Source organism: Mus caroli, unplaced genomic scaffold, assembly GCF_978045245.1.
Source record: "Mus caroli unplaced genomic scaffold, Mus_caroli_1 scaffold_14, whole genome shotgun sequence".
NCBI classification, from domain to species: Eukaryota; Metazoa; Chordata; class Mammalia; order Rodentia; family Muridae; genus Mus; species Mus caroli.
In genome coordinates, this window is record NW_028227269.1 from 37,005,001 (window position 1) to 37,031,040 (window position 26,040).

At 38.1% G+C, this 26,040-nt stretch overlaps 1 protein-coding gene across 7 annotated transcripts in view; it reads left to right on the forward strand.

Annotated features, from left to right (window-relative positions):
* The window catches only part of Etv1 (ETS variant transcription factor 1), a 90,303-nt gene that overhangs the window by 30,878 nt on the left and 33,385 nt on the right, over positions 1-26,040 (forward strand). For all 7 annotated transcript variants that reach the window (XM_085830310.1, XM_085830309.1, XM_085830311.1 and 4 more), the window contains 2 exons: positions 20,649-20,778; positions 23,895-24,083. In XM_085830310.1, coding sequence (XP_085686436.1) covers positions 20,649-20,778; positions 23,895-24,083 — 319 coding nt within the window. The remainder of the gene's footprint in view (positions 1-20,648; positions 20,779-23,894; positions 24,084-26,040) is intronic.

Here is a 26,040-nt window from a genome sequence, read left to right on the forward strand (position 1 = left end):
AAAAAATCCACAGGACTTTTGCTGTGATACTATGTCACCAAGGCTGTACTCAGTTTCACACACAGCCTCCTTGAAGCCCATTTAACAATAATTGGTTGCTGAAATGGATCACCCTTGTAAAACAGATACTTCCTCAGCTGTTAAGACTCACTGTGCTTCAGTAGGACCAGATGTGTTTGACCAAAAGAATCAGGGTGATGGTTCTGAACAGAATCTTAGGGAAGATCAAGAATCACAGGAAAACAATTTAAAACTGAAGTCCCCACAGTTGGAGTCTGCGTGTTGAATATATTTAGGAGTAGATGCTAGCATTTCAGGACTATTTAGCATTGACATAGGATCTTGAAACAGCTACTAGCTTAGACTGTGACAAATGTGGCAGTACATAGTGATACATACATAGTACATAGTCAAACTTAGCTCTGGACCACCACTTCTTCAGTTTTCTAAATGAAAGGTCAAAGTAGCTGGGTGGATAGGAGCAGTGAGGGGCTACATTTTGTCAAGGTTTTAGTACCTAGTCTGGAAAAACTCAGGAGTCCTGTGGAAGTATGATGCACCAGCATTTATTCAACATGAATTCTTTTGAAGGTCAGAAAATTTTATAAGGTACATTAACAGCAGCGATTATTTAGATAGTAGTGATACCAATACAATAGTCGAAAAGAACGTGGGATGATTGTGTCTAACTGATGCAGCAATCAAAGACTTTGCTTTGTGATGTCATTCCAGATCTACATGTGACTAGCATATCTTCCCTAGGTTGGTGTAGTTCTCATTAGAGAGCTGTTCCACTCCTCCTGAAAGGGAACAAGATGTAATAGCAAGTTCACTCCAAAGTTATGGAAGACCCTGCTTGTTTGGTTTGTGTGGCAATGTTGTCTGCACAGGGTGTTCCAAGTGTTCTCTTTATTATATTCATGGTTGCCAATTGGATAACAACAATAATGACAACAACAATGTGGTTTTCTCAAGCACTCACTCAGCATTTTTAAGCCAGACTTAAATCAAATCATCACGTTTTAGAAGTTATTTGGTTAGAATCCAAAATTAAATGGTTGTTCACTTATATTAGAAATAGTTCATATGTAAAATATTGATATACAATAAAATATTACACACACACATATATATGTATATACACATACATATATATGTATATATATAATAGATAGATGAATGGATAGATAGATAGATAGATAGATAGATAGATAGATAGATAGATAGATAGATAGATAGATAGAATCTTGATTCTTGCTTTCAGAAGGCACTCTGAGAAGCTTGAAGGAAGCAGGGAAGTACATTGGGAATATGTAAATAACAGGAAGGTAGGATACGTTCAGTGATTGATGGAATTCTGCCAGTCAGGCTCAGTGTGCCTCAGCTTTCTTTTTCTTTGGTGGGTTTGTGTGCATGTACATGTGTGGGTGTGCCAGGGCTCACAGATGTGTGCATATACATGTGTGGGTGTGCCAGGCCTCACAGATGTTCAGAGGGAGTTGTGGGAGTCAGTTCTCTCTTTCTACTGTGTGGCTTCTAGAGATTGAACTCATTTTTTCATACTCGGAAGCAAACCGAGCCACCATGCTAGCCTCCCCTATACTGCTGTAACCTTGGCAAGTCACTAATTGTTCTTTTGATGACACTTCAGCATGTTCCAAAGGGGCTGAGGGTAGTAAGTGTAGAACATGGATAATTTTATCCAGAGAATTTATTATTAGCACAATTATGATATTCACAATAAAACTCCAGCATAGATTTATGGTGCAGAAATTGAGATCTCTTCTTTGTTGGATATTTATTGTTATTTTTTTTCCTATTCAAAATACCAATATAAATTGGAATAGTTGAGAAAAGCCTCATAGAGAAATTAAATCATGCTTTTGAACTACCATACAGGCTTATAAAAGATTAGAAATGACAGGAACCAGGGGATTGCCTACCCATGTCTATGATTGCTGGACACTGAGAGTTCTTGCCTAGGACTCACTGGGTGTTAGATGTTCCTTAAGATATCTGATTTTTCACAGTAATCTAACTTTTAGTGAAAAATGTCATGTTCTTTTTTAAAATTTTATTTTTATTTATAATTTTAAATATTTGAGGCAGGGTTTCTCTGTATAACCCTAGCTCTCCTAGGACTCATTCTGTCAACCAGGCTACCCTCGAATTCAGAGATCCACCTGCCTCTGCCTCCTGAGTGCTGGGATTAAAGGTATATGCCATCACTGTCAGGCCTTTTTATTTTTATTTATTTATTTATTTTGAGGAAGAAAATTATGTTACAGAGAAGTTATATTTGGGTTCACTATGACCAGCTAAAGATCTTCCTCAAGAATATATTCTTTTTTTTTTTTTTTTTTTTTTGGTTTTTCGAGACAGGGTTTCTCCGTATAGCCCTGGCTGTCCTGGAACTCACTTTTGTAGACCAGGCTGGCCTCGAACTCAGAAATCCGCCTGCCTCTGCCTCCCGAGTGCTGGGATTAAAGGCGTGCGCCACCACGTATTCTTAACCAGAGTAAGACTGTCAAAACTGAGGTTTTGAAAAAAACAAAGGTGTTTGCTCAAGGCAATAAGTAGTGCTAACTTGGGATAGGATAGAAGTAGAAATTAGCTCCTCTTGGTATAGAATTTTCAAGATATTTGTGTTTGCCACTCATTTTGTTAATGAAGGGAAGAAGGTCTTTGGGGTGGCTGAAGACCAGGTGTTGATGCTGCCAACAGGCAAGCCAGTTTCCTGTCTTTCAGAGACAATAGACACTGTGTCTGAGTACACAGACGAGCGTTAGACAGTGGGGAGAAGGCAGATGGAGATTTGTCCTTTGGAATACATCAGATTGAATAAAATAGCAAAAGCATTATCAGATGTAGTTGGAATTCATTTGATGAACAAATGAACCTGGAACTATCTCCGGATGAAGTTTGCTGTTCTGTACTGAGAAGGAGAAAGAGGAGATATAAAACCAGAGAGTTTCTTTTCAAGTGTACTTTAGCATATCAGCACACCTGTACTCAAAAATACATATTAAATAATTAATATACTTTGGGTATTTTCTAAAATTTTTTAAAAATCTGGTGGGATAATTTGAAGAAATATGCACTTGCTAAAATTCATGCTTGTGTAGTAAGGGAAGAGGCGAAGTGGGCTTTATTTGACCTTTTATCCCCTGCACACCCTCAATTTACAAAGCTCTATTTACTTCAAAGAGGCCAAGAGGAGAATGCAAAACAGCCTATTATGTTTGTGATCCTAGGATTGTTTTGTTGCTGGTATCCATGGGCTTTTTTCAAAGCTTATCTTTTCTATCCTTTTTTAATTTGCACACTTGGAAGCAGAGCAGAGTGCTTTTTCATTTTCATATTTTTTTGAGTTTCTTGAAACTATCAGTTACAACATGGACGGTATAAACACCCGCCCCACACCTTGTCTTTACGTGCTAATATAAGATGCTGGATCTGTCAACTCACTACAGCATTTAATGCACCTATTGGGCCACTTACACCTGAAGTGACATCAAATGATCCTCTGAAGAATGAGATTATGATTCTAGGGGAAAAACAAAAAGGGAAATGAAGGGGGAAATCCATTCTGTATACAATCTCCTACATCATGCTGTGTTGGTAAAAAGAGAAGGCTACTTGTCACTGGCGTTCTCTTTGATTACTAAATTATAGGAAAATAATGTGCCTGTAGTCATGATCTGTCATAGTCATTATGGTGTCTAATTTAGTATTTAAGAGGCCCAAGTGGTTAACTTTAAGTTTAAGTAGGTCAACATAGCAATAAATACATAATTTTGACAGTTTTAAAGGAGGCAGCTAACCATTAGAAGACCTTTTTGTTTAGACAGGCCACTTAGACTTTATCTAATAACAATTACATCTTAGCATTTAAAAGTTCACAAGCTGTTAGTAACTAATATTTATTTGAGGGAAACTTTTGAGAAAAGGAAATCAAACGTAGAAGCTGTTTTCCAGTTAATGCCTCTGTACACAGAACAACAGAAAATCTTGCCTTGAGAAAGAATTAATGCTATATGTGTATTCATGTTATCACAAAATGGGCCACTCACGAGAAAAGTAAAATATCTGTAGAATTCAAATACCCTTGTGTCTGTAGTAGGATTTTCCATTTTTGATAGCTCCTGGATATGGTGGCTGCCATGCTATACATTATACTCTAAAGTCTGTGTTCATAGTTATCCAGTCAAAGTAAAAACATACATATATAATACATACATAAGGCACACACACACACACACACACACACACACACACACACACACACACACACTGGACTCTTGCCATGACACTTTTACTATGAAGTTAAATCGTGTGGCAGGTGAGATGCTTCTGTTCCCCTCAGGTCTGGCTCAGTTCCTCATGGATCCTATTATATGGAGTTGTCCTGTCCTGCAGCCTCAAGGGACTCCGTGGGCAGTGTATCAGGAAGGCTCCAGAGTAAAACAGCAGAGCAAGAACCCTGTAGACTAGCCTCTGAGAAATTACATCAATAAAGTATAATAAAAATTGTAAACGTCATTTTCTGTACATTTTTTGGAAGCATCTCTGATTCTATAAATAGAACAGGAATCGAGTCTCTCTGTACATTCAAGTAATGAGTGTTTGGGTAATACTTGGCTGTCTGCTCTAGCTACTCCAACAGTTACACAAGCTATCAGCTAAGTCAAATACTGAAACTTTGTATACATATATCTTGCTGTTAATCTCTGTAAGGTACTGAAATTAGAATTAAGGAACTAAATATCCACGAACAGAGTGCTTATCAGTAACTGTTCATTTTCAAGGTTGTGAAGGTAGATAGAGTACTCTCTGAAGCCACTCCCGAAATACTGTAATGTGGCCTGTTTCATTTGCAATTGTAACTCGCTGCTGGGTCCACTTTAAAATGAGAGATATTGTATTCTAGTATCAGCTTTCTTAGAGGCTAATGTGTGTCTTAGCTATGGAAATGGGGTCTGTGTATTTACTGATTGTTTACACTCTGTTCTTAGAAAGTTTGTAAAGTCAGATTCTTATGTAAGTGTCTTGCCATGGTGTTTGCTCACTGCTGATCTCTCTGTTATGGCTAAGCTCTTCCAAGTCTCCTGTTTGGTTTCTTTTATCAGTGAGTTTGACTGTTTGCTTCGTGTTTTATTTCTATAGGGTGGACTTGTCAATAGAGACAAACTGATTTTGATGTCACTCATGCAGTAGCTGTAACTATTTATCACTTTTAAAAAAATGAAAAAATGGGCAAGAATCTGATTGGCTGAAGAATGTGCCCCTCCCAATCATACTCTATTCTTATGTACCTCACAGTTCTCCTTTTTTGGGAGGTCATTCTTTATTTTGAGTTTGAGACATGCTCATGCTCAATAGCCATGTTGTCCTCAGACACACAGAGCAGAGTTCTGCTTCAGCTTCCTGATGGAGTGTATGTGTGTGTGTGTGTGTGTGTGTGTGAGAGAGAGAGAGAGAGAGAGAGAGAGAGAGAGAGAGAGAGAGAGAGAGAGAGAGAGAGAGAGAGAGAGGAGGGAGAGGCAGTGAACACCACTTTCCCATAGCTAGGAAGCTAAGAGTGCCCTTGGTTTTTGTTGTTTTTGCTTTGTTTTATTTTGTTTCTTTGTTCTGTCTGGTTTTTGCTTTTTAAAGATTTATTTAATTTTATTTTATGTGTATGAATATTTCCCCCAAATGTATGTGCGTTCCACATGCAGGCTTGGTATCTATAAAGACCAAAAGAAGGTATCCAAGCCCCTGGAATTCGAGTTACAGACTCTTGTGAGCACCATGTGCGAATGGAAATGAAACCCAGGTCTTCTCGAAGGGCAGCCAGTGCTTTTAACTGCTAAGCCATCTCTATAGTCCTGTTGGTCAGTTCTCAGACTAACAAAGTTACATGAAAAATGTTTCAAGGTGGTAAATACTTCATGCTAAAGCAGTTCTATAGGAGTGGCATAAATGCATGCAGCAGTGATGTAAACATTGCAGAGCATTTTGCTTCATTCATTCTTATTATATTTCTATTATTTGGTGTGCGCACATGTGCATGCCATGGCACAGATGTGGAGGTCAGAGGACAACTTGAGGGAGTCAGTTTTCTCCTTTCCCTACATGAGTCCTCTATAGAATTGAAATCATCAGGCTTGGTGGCAGGCGCTTTTGCTTGCAGGCCATTCTAAAGTTCTGTCCTTCAATTTTGATTTAGGATATAAAATATACATGTGTTGTGTTAAATTAGTAGTTTTTTGTTTTTTTTTTTTAAATAAAATGCACAGAGAATACGTACCTGAGCCCATATTAACAACTGGAACATGGCCCAGTGACAGGGCGTTTCTGAAGAAGGTGTTACTGTCAGGAAAATTGCCACGTTTCCATTGTAATCACTGCATCTTTGTTATTTTGGCACCTTGTAAAGTTTTATTGGTATTTACTGAAAGGTACTTTTGTGTGTGTGTGTCTCTAGCCAGCTGGCTTTCTCTTTTCCCAGGCAAACTTCCCTAGCTCTGGTATTGAGAACGTGTTTTCAGCTTTGATTGTCTACTGTCGGGGTCTTTTTACACAAGGAGCCAACTGACTAATAGTGTTTGAATGAATGTCAATCATGTCCTTTGTAGGGGCACACAGAAATATGGCAGGTGTGCCGCAACCCTACGAGGCTTGTTCCATACTTACCCTACATGGTATTTTTGGTGCTAAAATGGTCAATTTAAGACTATGCAAATTGCAGGCTTTTTACTCCCATACGGATGAAAAGAAAAATATGTGAAATTACTAATCAAACGCAAGGATTCAGTAGGTTATAAGGAAGTGGAATTGTGTACGTAGCAATGAGTTACAAAGTAACGAAAAGATCATTTGGGGGTGGTACATATGAAAACAGTCAAGGCAAAACATCTAAAGTAACAGAATAATAAATTCTTTTTAGACTTGTGTATTCTCTCTCTCTCTCTCTCTCTCTCTCTCTCTCTCTCTCTCTCTCTCTCTCTCTCTCTCTCTCTCTCTCTCTGACATATACCTTGTCTCTTACTCCTGGGTTTATTCGAAGCCTTATCCAAACCATGCTGATATATGTGAGGTGACTTCTAAACTTAGTCATATTGCACTAGTTCTGAAGACTTCAGTTAGTGAATTCACTTACAAAAGTATCACTATTTACATTGTTTCATTTAAATTGGAAAATAGGTTGTTTTCCTTCACAAAAATATTGGCTGCTTCTTTTTTTTTTTTTTTACAGGTGTTCTTTCATTCTGTGTGTGTGTGTGTGTGTGTGTGGGGGGTTATCCTTGTCCTGAATACATGTGGATATAAAAGGACAGTCTATGTCACTTCTCTTCTTCTCGGTATGAGTCTTGGGGATTGAACTCAATCCTCAGCTTTGATGCCACAACCATCATCCTTAGCCTGACTACTTGGTTTTTTTGCTTTCTTATGCTTTTGTTTTGTTTTGTTTTGTTTTGTTTTGTTTTGTTTTGTTTTGTTTGTTTTGATTTTGGTGAGTAAAACTTACAAGTGGAGGAAATAGTTGGTTGGTACTTATCCCACAAGAACAGGCCTGTTAGTATTTGGCAGGCTTTTGGAACAATGCAATATTATCATCTCAATTTTGTTTTGCAAATTACTATGGCCCATAGTTAACGTAATTACTATGAAATTTTAGGTTAGATTTTTCTTGCTAACAAGTTAATTAAAAAGAGAAATTGAAGTTCCATCTATCACTTATCGAGTCTAAGCCATACAATTTTGATGCTGCCATCTGCATTTACCCTTTTCTTTCGTGTGTCATATTTTTTTTCCTTTCTTTCCTCTTTTTTAAAAAAAATATTTGGAGCAGCGAATAATGAAGAACAAATTTATCAAACTTTTCTGAGGTATTTGTTAGAGGTCTGCTGGACTGTCTGCTGAGGAGATCACCCTAAGATCGGCTCTAGATGTTGGAGAAGGTTGGGGTGCCTGGTTCTTTCTGTGATGAGGTGGTTTTCACGTTTGCGTAGTGGCCGAGTAAGGTGTCCTTGGTGTCTGGATTCACAGGTCCACGTGTTTCAAGATTCCTCAGAATTTCTTTATGCACAAGTAAGAGATACCAGCAAGTGTTGGAATGTTCCAGGCTATACCCAGCTAGGAATAATAGCTTCCTCCCTAGTCACCCCAAATTCCCGTTACCTATTGTTTGAAAGAAACCACACATTTCAGTTCGGAGAAGTAATTGCTCGTTGGGGGGATTTTGTGGATCTTAAAGATTACATTAAAGCACAGAGGGGCAAATTCAGTAGAAGAAGGTTTCCCGGTTCAGAAAGGTCATTGTTAGGACTTCATTTAGTAAGACATCTTCAGAGAGGTGTAGATTCAGATAAATTTCCTCTTAGGAGAGTTTCATTTTGATTGATTAGCTCTCTTTCTCAAATAGCTGCAGCTTGTTCTGTTTTGTTCTTGGCAGTTGGATGTGGAGTGTTGTATGTTTGGGCTCATGGCACAGAATTTGTTTCCAAAAAAAGGTGTCATGCTGTTTTCCATCTACTGGACCAGTAGGGGTAGGAAGATCTGACTGGAAGCCAAAGTGAAATGCAAAAGTGATTTGCTTTGGATAGTTCCTCCATCAGACCTTCCTTTTCCTGCTCCTACCCTTTTCCAGACAGAAGGACCAGTTTCCTCCCAGGATACTTTTGCAACCAATTAGACTGGGAAGGTGAGGATCTTTTAGCACCACTAAGTTGAAAAGCCATTATAGTAAGTTTGGGCATGAAAATTCAAAGGAGTGAATCAACATATTGTACGTTCAGCCCATTAATGATGCTTTTAAAATTAGGAATATAACGTTCTGGGTTTGATACTGCTTGTTTTGTTATTATGATGATATCTTTCTTTCCATATCAACTAGAAAGTAGGTGGTCCATGCCATCAAATTTAAATGAGATTTGAAACACCTTTTAAAACAGCAAGTGCTTTAAAATGTCAACCATATTGACTGCACAGCTTTCTAATGTGCATTATGAACACTCCTTGCTTAAATACATTACTTATACCTGATTTTATTTTTTTCCATAATGGTTAAGGGTAACTGTGAAAGTGAGTTACTATTATTTCCATAGTGCAAAAATGCCCAGAGTAGACTTCGGTGCCTATTTTCACAACATGGTCCCAGAAAAACATAAGCTCCAAAGTCTTGTATCAGATTTTCATAATTTTTCTCTAATATCTAATATCTAATATCTAATAAATAGCAGCTGTGCTACTCATCATTATTGGCTGAGGAAGTCCTTGAGGACATAAACCTTGACGTAACATTTATGATTAGAGCTGCTGAGAAAGAGACAGAGAGATAGAGAGAGAGAGAGAGAGAGAGAGAGAGAGAGAGAGAGAGAGAGAGAGAGAGAGAGGAAGAGAGAGAAAGAATGAGAAAAATATAGATGATGGATAAAGAGATAGATGATGGATAGATGATAGATAGATAGATAGATAGATAGATAGATAGATAGATAGATAGATAGATAGATAGACAGAAACACAGTCAGATTGACAGAAAATGTGAGCATGTATAAGTGTGTCTACATATGGATACATTATGACTATATGTGTTAAATAAAGGGAAAGGCAGTTACATGCTTAGCAGATAAACAGGTGAAGTGAGCTCAGTAGAGATATTACTGGAGATTGGGATGGTAGCAAAAGACAGTGTAGTAAATATGAAAACCCAGGTTTTCTTTTTTTTCTTTGAATATTTATTTAAAAAATTTTTAATTAGTTATTTATTTCATTTACATTTCCAATGCTATCCCAAAAGTCCCCCCCACTCCCCCCCACTCCCATTTCTTGGCCCTGACATTACCCTGTACTGAGGTAGATAAAGTTTGCATGACCAATGGGCCTCTCTTTCCACTGATGGCCCACTTGGCCAACTTTTGCTACATATGGAGCTACAGACATGAGCTCTGGGGGGTACTGGGTAGTTCATAATGTTGTTCCACCTATAGGGTTGCAGATCCCTTTACCTCCTTGGTTACTTTCTCTAGCTCCTCCATTGGGGGCCCTGTGATCCATCCAATAGCTGACTGTGAGCATCCACTTCGGTGTTTGCTAGGCCCCAGCATAGTCTCACAAGAGACAACTATATCTGGGTCCTGTCAGCAACATCTTGCTAGTGTATGCAATACAGTCAGCATTTGGAGGCTGATTATGGGATGGATCCCTGGATATGGCAGTCTCTAGATGGTCCATCCTTTCATCTCAGCTCCAAATGTGTCTCTGTAACTCCTTCCATGGGTGTTTTGTTCCCAATTCTAAGAAGGGGCAAAGTGTCCACACTTTGGTATTCGTTCTTCTTGAGTTTCACGTGTTTAGCAAATTGTATCTTATATCTTGGGTATTCTAAGTTTCTGGGCTAATATCCACTAATCAGTGAGTACATATTGTGTGAGTTCTTTTGTGATTGGGTTCCCTCACTCAGGATGATGCCCTCCAGGTCCATCCATTTGCCTAGGGATTTTATAAATTCATTCTTTTTAATAGCTGAGTAGTACTCAATTTTGTAAATGTATCATATTTTCTGTGTCCATTCCTCTGTTGAGGGGCATCTGGGTTCTCTCGAGCTTCTGGCTATTATAAATAGGGCTGTTATGAACATAGTGGAGCATGTGTCCTTCTTACCAGTTGGAACATCTTCTGAATATATGCCCAGGAGAGGTATTGCGGGATCCTCCAGGAGTACAATGTCCAATTTTCTGAGGAACCGCCAGACTGATTTCGAGAGTGGTTGTACAAGCTTGCAATCCCACCAACAATGGAGGAGTGTTCCTCTTTTCACCACATCCCTGCCAGCATCTGCTGTTACCTGAGTTTTTGATCTTATCCATTCTGACTGGTGTGAGGTGGAATCTCAGGGTTGTTTTGATTTGCATTTCCCTGATGATTAAGGATGCTGAACATTTTTTCAGGTGCTTCTCAGCCATTCAGTATTCCTCAGGTGAGAATTCTTTCTTTAGCTCTGAGCCCCATTTTTTAATGGGGTTATTTGATTTTCTGGAGTCCACCTTCTTGAGTTCTTTATATATATTGGATATTAGTCCCCTATCTGATTTAGGATAGGTAAAGATCCTTTCCTAATCTGTTGGTGGCCTTTTTGTCTTATTGACAGTGTCTTTTGCCTTGCAATTTTATGAGGTCCCATTTGTGGATTCTCGATCTTACAGCACAGGCCATTGCTTTTCTATTCAGGAATTTTCCCCCTGTACCCATATCTACAAGGCTTTTCCCTACTTTCTCCTCCATACCTTTCAGTGTCTCTGGTTTTATGTGGAGTTCCTTAATCCACTTAGATTTGACCTTAGTACAAGGAGATAGGAATGGATCAATTTGCATTCTTCTACATGCTAACCACCAGTTGTGCCAGCACCATTTGTTGAAAATGCTGTCTTTTTTCCACTGGATGGTTTTTGCTCCCTTGTCAAAGATCAAGTGATCATAGGTGTGTGGGTTCATTTCTGGGTCTTCAATTCTATTCCATTGGTCTACTTGTCTGTGTTTATACCAGTACCATGCAGTTTTTATCACAATTACTCTGTAGTATAGGTTTAGGTCAGGCATGGTGATTCCACCAGAGGTTCTTTTATCCTTGAGAAGAGTTTTTGCTATCCTAGGTTTTTTGTTATTCCAGATGAATTTGCAGATTGCCCTTTCTAATTCGTTGAAGAATTGAGTTGGGATTTTGATGTGGATTGCATTGAATCTGTAGATTGCTTTTGGCAAGATAGCCAATTTTACTCTATTGATCCTGCCAATCCAAGAGCATGGGAGATCTTTCCATTTTCTGAGATCTTCTTTAATTTTTTTCTTCAGAGACTTGAAGTTCTTATCATATAGATCTTTCACTTCCTTAGTTAGAGTCACACCAACTTATTATATATTATTTGTGACTATTGAGAAGGGTGTTGTTTCCCTAATTTCTTTCTCAGCCTGTTTATCCTTTGTGTACAGAAAGGCCATTGACTTGTTTGAGTTAATTTTATATCCAGCTACTTCACTGAAGCTGTTTATCAGGCTTAGGAGTTCTCTGGTGGAATTTTTAGGGTCACTTATATATACTATCATATCATCTGCAAAAAGTGATATTTTGATTTCTTCCTTTCCAATTTGTGTCCCCTTGGTCTCTGTTTTTTGTTGAAATTGCTCTGGCTAGGACTTCAAGTACAATGTTGAATAGGTAGGGAGAAAGTGGGCAGCCTTGTCTAGTCCCTGATTTTAGTGGGATTGCTTCCAGCTTCTCACCATTTCCTTTAATGTTGGCTACTGGTTTGCTGTAGATTGTTTTTATCATGTTTAGGTATAGGCCTTGAATTCCTGATCTTTCCAAGACTTTTATCATGAATGGGTGCTGGATTTTGTCAAATGCTTTCTCTGCATCTAACGAGATAATCTCCAGGACTCCACCGAGACTACTCTGCACACCTGAAAGCCCAGGTCTTCACAAGTAACCACAGATATCTGAACCCAACCGAAATGTTAGCAGCCTTTAATGGAGTTCATCTGACCTCATGGGAGAAAATCATTTTCAGTCAAGTGAGACAAGTCCACATTGCATCCCCACCAGTCACTGAGCCAAGACATGATATTAAAACCCCAAACGCAGATTCATACTATTCTGTTAAGTTGTATAACAGTGCTTTGCAATGTACGAGAAGTTGTAGTACTAAGTCTACTTTTGAGGAATGGCTGTCCCAGGAGGTCACATCTTCATCAAGAAGTCCATTCTGCAATCTGTGAGGTTTCTGGGCTTCTATTTCTACATTGCATTCAGGTCCCAAGTGTGTGCACATGTGATGCTGAATGGAGGTGTGAGTTCCCAGGGTCACCTCTAGGACCTCAACTGTCACCTCTGTTTGCCTCTGACAGAATTATTTAGAAATCCTCGAAATGAAGAGCATTTTCAGTGTTACTGACAGTAATCACCGAAGGGTCAGGTCCTATCTTCATAAATGCATGATTTCACTAAGATGATCTGTTGACAGCAGGTATCTGATGTGCCCCAAGCTGGCCTGCTTTACACTCTGGCCTTCGTCTTATCATTCCTGCAATCAAAGGGCTCTGATGATTAATCCAACCCTCTCAGTCTCAAAACTTGGGCCATACATAACATCTTGACCTAAAAGAATTCTGAGGTTCAGAACAATGGTTGTTTCTCACGATTACTAAATATCGTTTAAGTTGTGAAAGCATCAAGGAGCCCACTACAGAGTGGATCTCTGAAACAATAATATCTCCAAACATTTTCTGGCTCTCTCTTTTTTTTCTTATAACTATTTAAGGAATCTTATTTAGGAATGAAATGGATATCACATTTCTGTGCTATGATCTGAATTTCTGCCTCAGAGATATTATAGGTGAATATATTTGCAGAGTCTGTAAACAATGGAAAATCATGAAAACCAGAATCGGGGTCCCTGCCCTTAAATGTGTTTCAGTTTGCATTTTGATAGCAGTTTAGAAATGTTATCGCTTGTTTTGTCACAGACATAATTCACATCTTTCTTCAGGCACTGTAAACAAGAGAAATGGCTTAATGGCCCCATAAAGGCACTCTGCTGATAGCAGAGATTAGGCTCTTTAGTAATGGATGCCAGTGTGTGTGTGTGTGTGTGTGTGTGTGTGTGTGTGTGTGTGTGTACACAGTGAGAGGAGGGAGAGTTTGAAGAGGCAAATGTACTGAGAAAGAATCTCTGGAGAGGCTTACAAGCAGCTTGAGGACCCCTGAGCTTCTCTACCTTGTGAGGTGTATTTACAGACCGTTTGACATTATCATCCTTATTTGTACATACACCTTCCCCTTTGCTTCTGAGATTTAGCTGAGGACTAATTGAGGTCATCACCATGCATTTATCACCTGAACTTGAAGTGATACTAACTTAAAGGGAGTGCTTCTTCTACTGAGTGTTCTCCGAACTACATTTATTTTATAAAAGTCTGCATGCATTTTTCATGGCGGGCTTGTATCTGCTCTTAAATACTCTAATTTATGTATACCATTTATTTTTTTCACCTTTTACAGAGATTTTTTTTCTTCTTCCAAAGCACTTCCATAGCCCAGTATTTTTTTTCCATAAGCACTTTGATGCCTATAATATGATTTGTTTTTGTTTTGACTGTTTTTCAGTTATATTTTCTAGACAGGTGTAAAAAAAATTCTGCATGTTATATGTCATCCCAGACTTAAGTAAGTGCCTTGAAAGTCCTCACACCTCATAAATCTGTAGTGTTTTAGAGTCTCAATTTTGTGCCATTTTTCATCAGCTTGTTTGTGAATTGATTACTCTGGGCCACAAGTGTTACCAGACCACAACAAGCTGACCTTTGTTGACTAGGTTGACAGTGCACATGAGCACATATCACTCGGCCAGCTTCTTTCATGTTTGCTTTCTCCCTTATCACTATAGAACGTGATCTGAAGCAAGGGTCCGCAAGCTGTTCTCTGGAAAGAATCAGATGGTAAATGTTCAGGCTTTGCAGGTCCATCATGGCTACTCAGGTCTGTGGCTCACACTAATCCCGGAAGGTCCTCCAGTGCATTTATAAAAAAAAGTAGTAAGTTGTAGGGGTCACAACCTGTCCTTTAAAGTCCTCATGTACCATACTGTAGATTACCCTAAATGTCAAGTTTTGGTTTGGTTTTATTTTATAATAGTTCAGGAGTCTCAGTACCAGTGGAGGAGACTGCACTCTTGGCTTAGTTCCCTTTAGAAATTGTAGATTTGCTTCAAAGACCTGTTTCTCTTTTGACAAGAGCTAAAAATAAATGTTTCTTCTCCTAGGGTAAATACTTTGTATTCCTAGAAATTATTATTCTGTTTCACTCTTAGAAAAGTTAAAAACTAAGAAGAGTGAAACCAGAGCCCAGCGGACTTCCTGCTTCTTTACATTCTCTGGAGATGTCTAGAAGTAGACTTGTATGTTGCTTGTGACTTTGTTTTGTAATCCCAGGGTAAGGCAAACTCTTAGTGTATAAGCACCATCTTTGCTTCAGTGTAATATGAGTAGTGTGAAATTTTAAATGTCTTGGTCACAGTAATAAATTGAAAGAAGGCAGAATGCCTAAAAGCAAACACAAACGCTCTGAGAAGTTTTCGCATTTAGATACAAGTGCCAAGAATATATTAGTAAGGTCATGCATACAGCTGTGTGTATCACACACACATGAATTAATCAAACATAAGGAATATAGAACAGGCTAAAATCTTTGCTAGAGGAAATATTTTTCAGAAATCTAAATAAAACTATGATTAGACCTATATTTGCACTTGATGGTATGAAGTCATCTTTTTCAACACCTGCACTCCATAGCTCTCAGTGCTCCAGAGTACCATTTAAGGCCTAGTAGATACAAACAGGGAAGGAATGAAGGGTTCAAAAACACCTGATGTGATTTTATACAATGTTATAGTGTGTTCTTTAACAAGAAACATTTCAAGTGCAAATGTAAACAGATTTTAATTTTATTGCAACCAAAACCCCAAGATTCATTTTAAAAATTTTGTTTGTTACTATTTCTAAAGTAGGGTGTCTTGTAGACCAGGCTGGCTTTGAGGACCTGGAACTTCAGATCCATTCCCTTCCACCTCCCTTTGCATGTAATAATACTAACTTTTTAAATTAGATACATTGTATTTTACATGTGGAAGTTTTGCCTCTGTGTATGTCTGTCAACATATAGGCTTGATGCCTATGAAGGTCAGAAGAGGAGACTCGATCCACTGAAACTGGAGCTGCAGATAGTCATGAACCATTGTGTAGATGCTGGGAATTGAACTTGGGTCCTCTGTAAGAACAACAAGTGCTCTTAACCACTGAGCCACCTCTTCAGCCCCAGTTTCTAATTCTTAACCTGCTTTAATGTTTTCTGAGATCTTTACCCAGGCATTCTGCTTGGATTCTTTATGTTAACTTTTCAGGTCTGTGACTAAATAACCAATAGAATGAACTTAAAAGGTAGAAAGCTTACTTTGGGTAATGGCTTCAGAGATTTTAGGGGGTAGGCTATACGTTTTTAATCTGCAGTGCACAATACAACATATCAGACGAAGTGTTTTATAGCTGGGAAATAAAAGAGGCACCAGGACCTTGAAGTCTTCCTCCCACTAGGGCTTATTGCCTAAAGAATCCCTCTTCTTACAACCACGCCTCACACTGGGGACCAAGACTGACATCTGATCATTTGAGCAACAGTCAAGTCCAGCCTTGAAGATCACAAAATACTATGCAAATCTGAGTTATTTTCAAACATAGCTGCAGTTTCTTATTCAGATTGTAAACTCAGCCTCCCACCCAAACTCCATTTGTAGATGACTGTTTAGTGGATAGCTGTCACAAACATCTTCTGTTCTCAGCGGAACGTTACAAGGTAAGGCTTTCATGTCATGACTAAGGAAGTATTCTCCTGAGAGAATGTAATTCCTTCTTTGACCTACAAGTTGTTTTATGTTGTCTTTCTGTTCAATCACAAGTTCACATTTAAATTAGGATCCTTGCTTGTGGAAACCTAAGGGCGGCTCAGTGCTTCTGCCGCGTTGTGACGGAACTCTTTCCCTTCTGAAATGTAGGTAGAAGAGAAACGGTACTAGGCCCTATCTCATCACTCACAGCTCTTAAATGAAAATAACCACTGAATTTCTATGCAGTTAACGATAAATGCCATAACCACTTCTTGCAAACTCTCGGGTTAGGAAGTGGTTAAATTTAGGCTCACACCTTTAATCCCAGCACTCGGGAGGCAGAGGCAGGTGGATTTCTGAGTTCGAGGCGAGCCTGGTCTACAAAGTGAGTTCCAGGACAGCCAGGGCTACACAGAGAAACCCTGTCTCGAAAAACCAAAAAAAAAAAAAAAAAATTATTTTTGAAAGTGCATATTTTTAAGTCCTGATGTTTTGGAGCTCTTACATTTAACCGTTAGACAAACTCAGTCATCATTAGTCAGCCTTACGATGTGTTTTTAAAGGTCAAGCTTCCATCAAGGCATAGAATGCAAAGCCCATCTCTTGAGTCTACTTCTCCCTAGAAGAGCCGATAGCTGTGTGGTTGTAAAAGTTTGCATGGGAACCCTCGGACCCTGTTTGAGGAATGCCTGAGATACACTCTAAATTTTATACTTAGATAAAGGATCCGAACTCTATAAAGTCAGGAATAAAGTATCATTTGGAAACATCATTTCTTCGTCAATGAAATGAAGAGGCTAACTCGCTTGATTTAATTCCCTTGAAAAAGGAAAGATTCACTTTAATTAAACTACAAACAATGCCGATGCCTGCAGGTCTGTGTTCCGGACCCAGGGAGGACTGCACTGTAAGCGGAATGCTAGCAGCCTCAGCAGCAGGCTGGAGCCGTGTTCAGTGAAAGTAATTTAATTAGTGTTGATCATGACTCCAGATGATGGTGATTTGATAAGGAATAATTTAGTACTTAACAGCCTTTTACATGCACCAGCTCCATGTGGGAAGGTACAGCAAATTGCACGAGATGAATGTGCTGCTTTCTCTTGCGCCGGTGCCAATGATCTGGAAAAACCTCCTATTAGCAGACGCTAAGCCTCGAGTCCTGGGATGAAATATACTGTAGGCAGCCTCCAACTCAGCCTGTCCTGGTGGGAGTCTCTACATCTCTCATGCAAAGGTAAATAAGAGAAGTTGTCTACAGGAAGCCATAGGTATGATTCCCAGGAGGGAGGCAAGCTTAAGTGAGCTCAGGTCATAAAAGATAAGTCTCCACGATCTTGTGCAGAAAAATCGAAGGCTTCGGTTTGGCTTTAAGTTTGATGCTTCACCTACAGATATGAAAAAGAAAAAAAAAAGATAAATGCTGGGTATCTTAGATCGTCCTGTTAGTCTTTGACTTGGGACTAGTAAAGAAAAATCAATTCTTGGTCCATAATGATTCACAGCCCCACAGGCATAGAATGAGGTTGTAAAGAGAGTGGAAACCCTCCACTGGTATTGCTGGGGAGCTTACAAGGTGGAGAGCGTTCTAGTGTTGGCATCTAAATAGAATTTTTTCAAGTGCTGGGTCTATTTGAACACAAATTGCTCTGGTGGAGCCATGCCTCACATTGGACTCAGCATTTGTCCGGTTATGATAATCACCTAGAAATTCTTGTAGCCTAAACTCATTACTCGGCCAGCTTGGTGACAACACTTACTAGGAATGGAGCATTAGATTAAGGTGAAATAACAAGGTGCTATGTACTGGGTGGCTTAAAAACAGATACGGCTTGGCTTCATTTTCAGTGGCTACAGAGCAGGATGAAGATGTAAGGAAGATTCTGAGGAGTAAGAGAGGGGAGAGAGAGGGGAGGAAGGGAGAGGGGAGAGGGGAGAGGGAGAGGAAGAGGGAGAGGGAGAGGGAGGAGAGGGAGCTCTATGATTCTCCCCAGTCCTTTCCACTTTCATATCCTTCTTTGACATCTCTGGGTTTGCAGAAATCCTCTGCTTGATCTCTGCCTTCAGTGTCACACAATGGTCTCTGGAGCTCACGTCTTTTGTCCACATCTCCCCTTGGTTTGAAGGACGCTAGCCATTGGAGATACAGCCCATCTCAACAACTTAATTTAACTGAGCCGCCAAACAAAACCACAGGCTAGATGCAGAAGGAAATCTTTACTCTCTCGGCTAGTTTTGCTTTGGAAATTTACAGGGCTTAGCTGCAGAGCTGTAAGCATCTGTGGTTTTGGATGCATTGGAAGGGGCTTTATTCCTTGTTATTTCTTCTTTGCATGCAGATGCCATGCTTACTTATCTCCACCAATGCATATTTAAAACCTTTTTAGCTTTCTTTACATAATAAAACTTCCACAAACATTCCTACATATGTCTTTTGGGGAGCATATGAACTCTATTCTCATATATACAGACACACACATATAGGGACATATGTATTAGTGTAATTACTAGACCATAATACATTCATGTTGCAGCTTTCAGGCAATCTCAACTTTTTCTGAGAGGCATGTACCAACTTCCATTATTTTGTTCAATATCAGGATTGTCAATCTTTTATTATAGTTTTGTTTTTCTAATGAGCATTTGGTGATAATCTTGTCGCCTTATTGGCAATTTCCTGATGAGCAAAACTTTGACTTTGTTTTCACTCATTTTGCTGCCTCCTGCCCTATCTTGCTATTTAGATATTTTCTAAATCTTTTGGCCTTATCCTTCATTCTTCTAATAGTGCCATTAAAGAGGTAATTTTAATTTTAGTAAACCTTAATTTGGTAAGTTTTTCTCTTGGGTTAAATTTATTCTTCAAGCTGTTTACTAATCTTTTTATACCTTTGGTCAAAAAGTCCTAACTAAAGAAATATAGCATCGTAAGTAAGTCTTAACAAACTTTTATTCATGTAAATTAAATCTGAATTTTCAGTTTTTTATGTGACTTTTTATGTGGACAAATGGGTTTCTTTGTATATTGCTACAGTTTAGGAAAATATAAAATTTAGGTTTTAATTCAAAGTTCTAGAAATTGAGTACATACATTTTGCTGTCTATATTCAAAGAGCTTGAAAATAATTTAAAAGTTTTATAAAAAAAACAATAAATACGTTGTAACATACATGTTTCTCATTCTAAGAGTTATTGATGCTGTATGCACACACATGTATCACACATGTATACAATACAGGAGGAGAGAATTTTCTTAGTAAACACAGTAAATGCTTTTGTGGTTTTCTTTTCCATGTATCAAAAATTTTAATCATAGACATTTCATTGTGAAAGAAATCTAAAGAGAATATAGTGAACACTTGTGGAATCATCAGGTTTTTAAAAATACAGTGAAATTTATTCATTGGTTTTATAGTCCTAAAATAAGCACATTTATGTGAATATATGTGTGTGTATGTTTCTTACAGTGTACATTTTATGATATAACTGACTTTAAATTAAGCTCAATGAATGTACATGAACAGTAACTGACTATGCTTTAAAATAGTTACATATTAAGTTATATGAAAAAAGGGAAAATACTATTTGATACAGAATAAGTTTTATTGAGGATTACATGGGGCGAAAATCTTCCACGTATCATATTTTAACCTTATAGTTTAGGTAAATAGATAGGCAGAGATTTTGGTTTCTGTCTAAAAATAACCATCAACCTTAAAGATGTTGGTTTCCATAGGTCCCATACTTTTATGGCTTGCCTTTGGACCTACACCTGGATTTCCTTTGTCATGTATCATGAGATTACTGCTACTGAAGCAATACTATACAATACAGTAATGCTTAACTCCTTATTCCAATCTTGGCTAAACAGATGTAAATTTTTGTCTCTGTTTTAGTCAATGGAAATATTTATAACAGGTTTTCGAAACTTCTTTTCTGAAAACTGAGCTTCTAGAATTGTTAATATCATTTCACCAAAGCAAAAACCAACCAACCAAACAAAAAACAGACTTGCATTTTGTTAGACAGTAAACGCACAAAGGGGGCTGGCTGCAGAGCACAGGAAATGTCCAGAATCCTTTCAGCCTCATAGAGTATCAAATGCCATTTTTCTTAAAAGCATAAGTTACTGTGAGCTGTTAATGATAATCTAAATAAGAGAAGTAAAACAGACTAATAGACTTAGTTATTAATTGACTTAAATCTTTATGGATATGTTTGTTCTGTTTTTAGTGGCTTTTCATGGCCTACCACTGAAAATCAAGAAAGAACCCCACAGCCCATGTTCAGAACTCGGGTCTGCTTGCAGTCAAGAGCAGCCCTTTAAATTCAGCTATGGAGAAAAGTGCCTGTACAATGTCAGGTAAGAAGCCTTGTGCTCATAGAGAGCAGCATCCCTTTTGGAACCAGAAAGTGTAGAATGATAATAAAATCTCAAGTCAATTTTATGGGTTACATCTTCATTACATAATAAGCTAATTAGGTAATGTATTCAGCAGAACTCTAAAGACCCATTTGCCATACAATCACACACTTTAGAATCATTTTAAAGTAATAATTCTCATCTCAATCATTAGTTGCTTTTGCATTGTGGTGATGCATCTTGGGTTGGAAAAGAGGGTCTTGTTTGGCACAAGCAGCTTTTGAAGGTTCCCATCAGAATGAATGCATTATGTACTTTAGATAGTTTGTAGAAAAAAATATATAACATTTGGCAAGCAAAGGCAGTACATTAGTTATCTGACAGGCTTTACAGATGATCTATAAGGTGCATTCATGGACAATTGCAATAAAACTATAATTTTATAAGGCCTAGCCAAGGCTATTATCTATTAAAAAGCCGGTTGTTCTTGAGATGATAATAAAGGGTGGTGCATTCAAAGTGCATTGTTCATCTGCTAGAAAATTTGATAACACATATGTTCATTAAAAACCCTTTGTAGTGAATTGCATGCTTTTTACTTTTCATCTTGGCCTCTAATTGCGTTAAAAAAAAAGAGTTGGCTATAGCTGTTGACTATTATTCTTGATTACAGTAGAGACATAGTTCTTAAAGGGAGGTGGCTTGAGAACTTAGGAAAATGATTCCAAATCTTTGTACTGTTTTATAAGGTATATCAATTCAGGCACAATGTGTTAGGATCCGGAAGAATCTTGTGTTGCTGCAAATATACCTGCTTATGCCATCTTTCAAGTCTGTTAGATGGAAGAGTCAAAAAAATTAAGTTGTGCCATCTCATGGCAACTGACCAATGCTGAGATCCTTTGTTCCTGTTTGCTCTTGAAATTTATTGTTTCATATGTGACTTTCTACGAGGCTCACTAAAGCCTGAAATTGGGAGGTAGCTCATTTGAAACTAAATATATTCTAAAACAGATCTATTATAAAAGTAAACCATGAGAGCAAACTGAGTTCATGTTAAATACTACCGTACAATTGGCTATTTCATTTTGTTTGCATTTTCTCATTAAGGTGTGTATAGCAACACAATTATTTTAACATTGGACAATTTCCAGTCATTGAACCAGTTATTATGGTGACCATAAAAATACTGTTTTATACAGTATATCTCAGTCCTATAAACTAACAGTTGAGGAATTGGCCAACAATTTGAAGGATTTTGTTTATAAAAACAAAAACAAAAACAAAATAACAACAAAAAACTAAGACACCATCTCTCTCAGCATATATGGTGCATATAATACATCCTGGAGTTTTCATCTCTCTATAAATAGTAAAATTTAATATAACAACTTACAGGGGAAGAAAGTAATATTTTAAGATGATTAGGCACTTTTCTGTCTCTTTTCTTTCTTTCTTGTTTGTTTGTTTGTTTGATTGTTTGAGACAGGGTTTCTTCATGTAACTCTGGCCATCCTGAAACTCACCCTGTAGAGCAGGCTGACCTGGAATTCACAGGGATCCACCTGTCTCTGCCTCCAGAGTGCTTAAGGGCATGAGCCACCTCACCTAACTTTGTTTCTTCTTTTTTATGGGAAAGACTCAAGCAAGCCACTTCATAAAAATAGTAGGTCTTTTTTTTAGAAACATCAGTAAAGAACATAGGTAAAACCAAACACAAGACATTTTTGTTTTCGGCTTAAGAATTTCATTTATATGTATGATGCACTTTAATTAAATCTTTTCCCATATTTGCTCCCTTCTACCAGTTCCTCTTTTCTCCTCCAACAATTTCCCTTCCCAGTGTATTTTATATATGAACAGATAGCTTTAAAGATGGAGTAGATTATGTATCACATACCCCTGCACTTCTGGAAAGCATATTTAAGCGTGGATATAATTCTGTTGTAGTAATAGAGAAACTATAAGTTATTTTACAATCTGCAAAGGAAATATTTCTTTTAAAAGTCTATCACTTTTGTATATACACTTATGTATATATATATATATATATATATATATATACATAAGTGTATATACAAAGTGTATATATACAAAGTGTATATATATATATATATATATATATATACATACATACATATACATATATATATATACATGCATACTTACCTGGATATATACTTTGTTTTGAGATCGGATCTGACTAGTCAGTACAGGCTGGGGCATAGAACTCAGTCTGTAGCCAAGGTTGACTCACAGAGATTTGCCTGCCTCTGTTGCAATTAAAGTCTTGCACAAACTTAAGCAGTTCTTATTAATATTTTTATAAGATTGTCTCTAGATACTTTACACGTCAATATACCTTTTTGTTGTTCAGAAAATAAAATCTGATTTTAGTAAGGTATTTTCCTTGTTGAAGACATTAGATATTTCAGAAAGCCACACACTGGAAAGCAATTCAAAGTCATAGTATAAAACAAACAGCTTACTGGTTTTGCATTTGTAATTGAGAGTGGAAATTAGTCTATGACAGTAGGATTATTTTGCACTCACAATCAAAGAAAGCTTAAATATATCGGAGACACTTTAATTCTCCTCATTAATCTTTATTATCAAGGAATTCAAGGCCAAACATCATTTAATATAAAACATCTAGAAAAGCAAGAACACTGGCTCAAATTCTACCACACATAAAGGCAAATCAGATATGGTCTTTCTTACTAAGCTGACATTAGGTCTTGCTTTGAAATGTACTAGAGAGGAAGAATGATGATCAGGTATTTAATGATTTAGGAAAGAGCTATTTCTGAAAGGTGGGTGTTCACAATAGACAGAAGTTAATGGTAATCCCTCAGTACACAGGGCCTCCTTAACTAAGTTTTCTGTCTACTGAAAATGTACGTTACAAATAGTCATTACCCAGTTTCATATGATATTTTCTATGTCAGAGCATGGGGGCTTTGAAATTTAGAGATTCTCGATTAAAAAAATCAAAATCCGAACGAGTTTAGCTTCCTTATCACTTATGTCTAAGGTGAGTTTAGTTATTTCCCTAGGATCGGGATCTTTAAAAATTACTCCAATGCAACCTATGCTCTCGTTTGTTCTCTGGGCAGTGCCTATGATCAGAAGCCACAAGTGGGAATGAGGCCCTCCAATCCCCCGACACCATCCAGCACTCCAGTGTCCCCACTACACCATGCATCTCCAAACACAGCTCATACTCCGAAACCTGACCGGGCCTTCCCAGCTCACCTCCCTCCTTCTCAGTCCATACCAGACAGCACCTACCCCATGGACCACAGGTAAGCTGCAGACACCCTTTCAGATGAAAAAGTAAAAATCTCCACCAGTTTCAGCTTTCATGGAGGAAGTTACCCACAGCTGTTCTGAAGATCTCTAGTGTTTTAAGGTAAGCATATTAATTCGGTACATTTGTACAAAATATTCTCAATAAAAGGTTGCTCTATCAATAATAAAAATAATTTATGGAGAAGATAATTTGCAAATAGTACTTTTGTAAAGGTTTAAATTGTTTGCTAAAGTGAAATTAATCTGAACATTTCTCCTTCACTTCTCATTAATTGCTTCACTTAAACGTTATAACAGAGCATGCCTGTATATGAGTACGCTAGTTTTGCAAAGTTAGTCGACTCATTTTATTAGGTGACTTACAAAATTAGGGTCATTACCTTACATTGAATGGCTTAGTTATACATAGTCTTACAGAGTATAACTTACTTGATTAATCTGTTTGCTTTCCTTGCAAATGACTATTTAAGGTCCATAAACCCATGACTATGGACTCTAAAAAAGTGCTTCAGAGATACAGTTGCCAAATGAGTGTTACTTAGAAATGAACAAGGCAAGAACTGGAGTTTGAGCTGGTGAGAGCCATGTAATTGGAGACTGTTGACTGAGAGAAGTTCCAATGCCATTCGGGAGGAAGTACCTCTTTAATCCATGAGCTAGAATACAGGCTTACTCTATTCAGCTAAATTCATCTCTTCTGTTTTGTTCCCCATTACCAGTGTTGTCCAGGAAACTCTTTAACAATAGTCTCCATGGGAGAAAAAGACTTTATCAAAAGTGTGGACAGAGATGATGGCAAAATATTGCCTCTTGTGTAACTATCTTTGTGATAGCCCTGAATACTAACTGGAAAGAAACGTGCACCACACACCACTATGTAGTATCTGTAGCCTGCATTAGATGCTTCCAAGAGCAGAAGTAGGAATGACATCATTAGGAAGTTCACAGCTTAGAGTTTCTATTGTCTTTCTGTTTAAAATCTGCCTTTTAATTGAAAAGTTATACAGTTACACTCAATATAAAATTACATTAACAATTGGATCCCCCAAATTTCAAGAGTTCATCCATGAATGACAACCAGAACTGGTTGAGATACATCACTGTAAAAATAGCTGATTTGAAAGGACTCCTCCCAGTCATCAGAGGAAGCAGGTGTACTGCAGGCAAATCTGGATATATAAAGAAACACTTTATACCTCAGTCTCAAATTGAGTTACTCCTTGCTATAAAGGAATAGCATGAAATCTAATTTCCCCATGTGAAACAAAACCATGTCCTCTCTCTCCCTTTGGCTCTCGTCACCCAGTTCTCCTGAGATGTAGTTCCTAAACGCCTCCTAATGTCTTTCCTTTCTCACTCCACAAACTAGAGATGTATTTAGAGTGAAATGCTAAGTGCATCTCTCTGCAAGCAGTTTTGTAAATACAGATGAGAGGATGCCCGTTGCAGGGTAGGCCATTACACAGGAGCACATTTTGCAGGGCCAGAGAACAAGCAGGGGCGACAAACCACTGCTTTTTTGTCTTCTTCCGAAGACGCACCCGAATTTATTGTCACCAGTGCCCTGCAATTCGAATGAGCACTGAATTATAGGTTATGTCGTCTGCCCTCTGTGTAGGCAGGCTATCCCTAAGGCAAGGTGACTGCTGAGTAGGTAGTGCGCTTGTTTTTAGATGACCTAACTGGAGGTGCTTTGGCCAGATCCATTTTTGTCTCTCAACTTGAAGTCAAACAGTTGAGACTAACAACAGACGGCCCGGAACAACAAGAGGGAAGCTCGGGGTCTTTTCCCACTGCCCCCCAACTGAGTTTTGAGCATGGCACCAGCTGGCCAATCCCAGGAAAATCTCCGAAGCCTTATGTTTCTGAGGAGGATTTCTTAGAGGGCTCTGGCCAACAAATGGCTGTCCCTTGGTTATAAATGGCAAATTTGCTCTGGGAACAGATCCC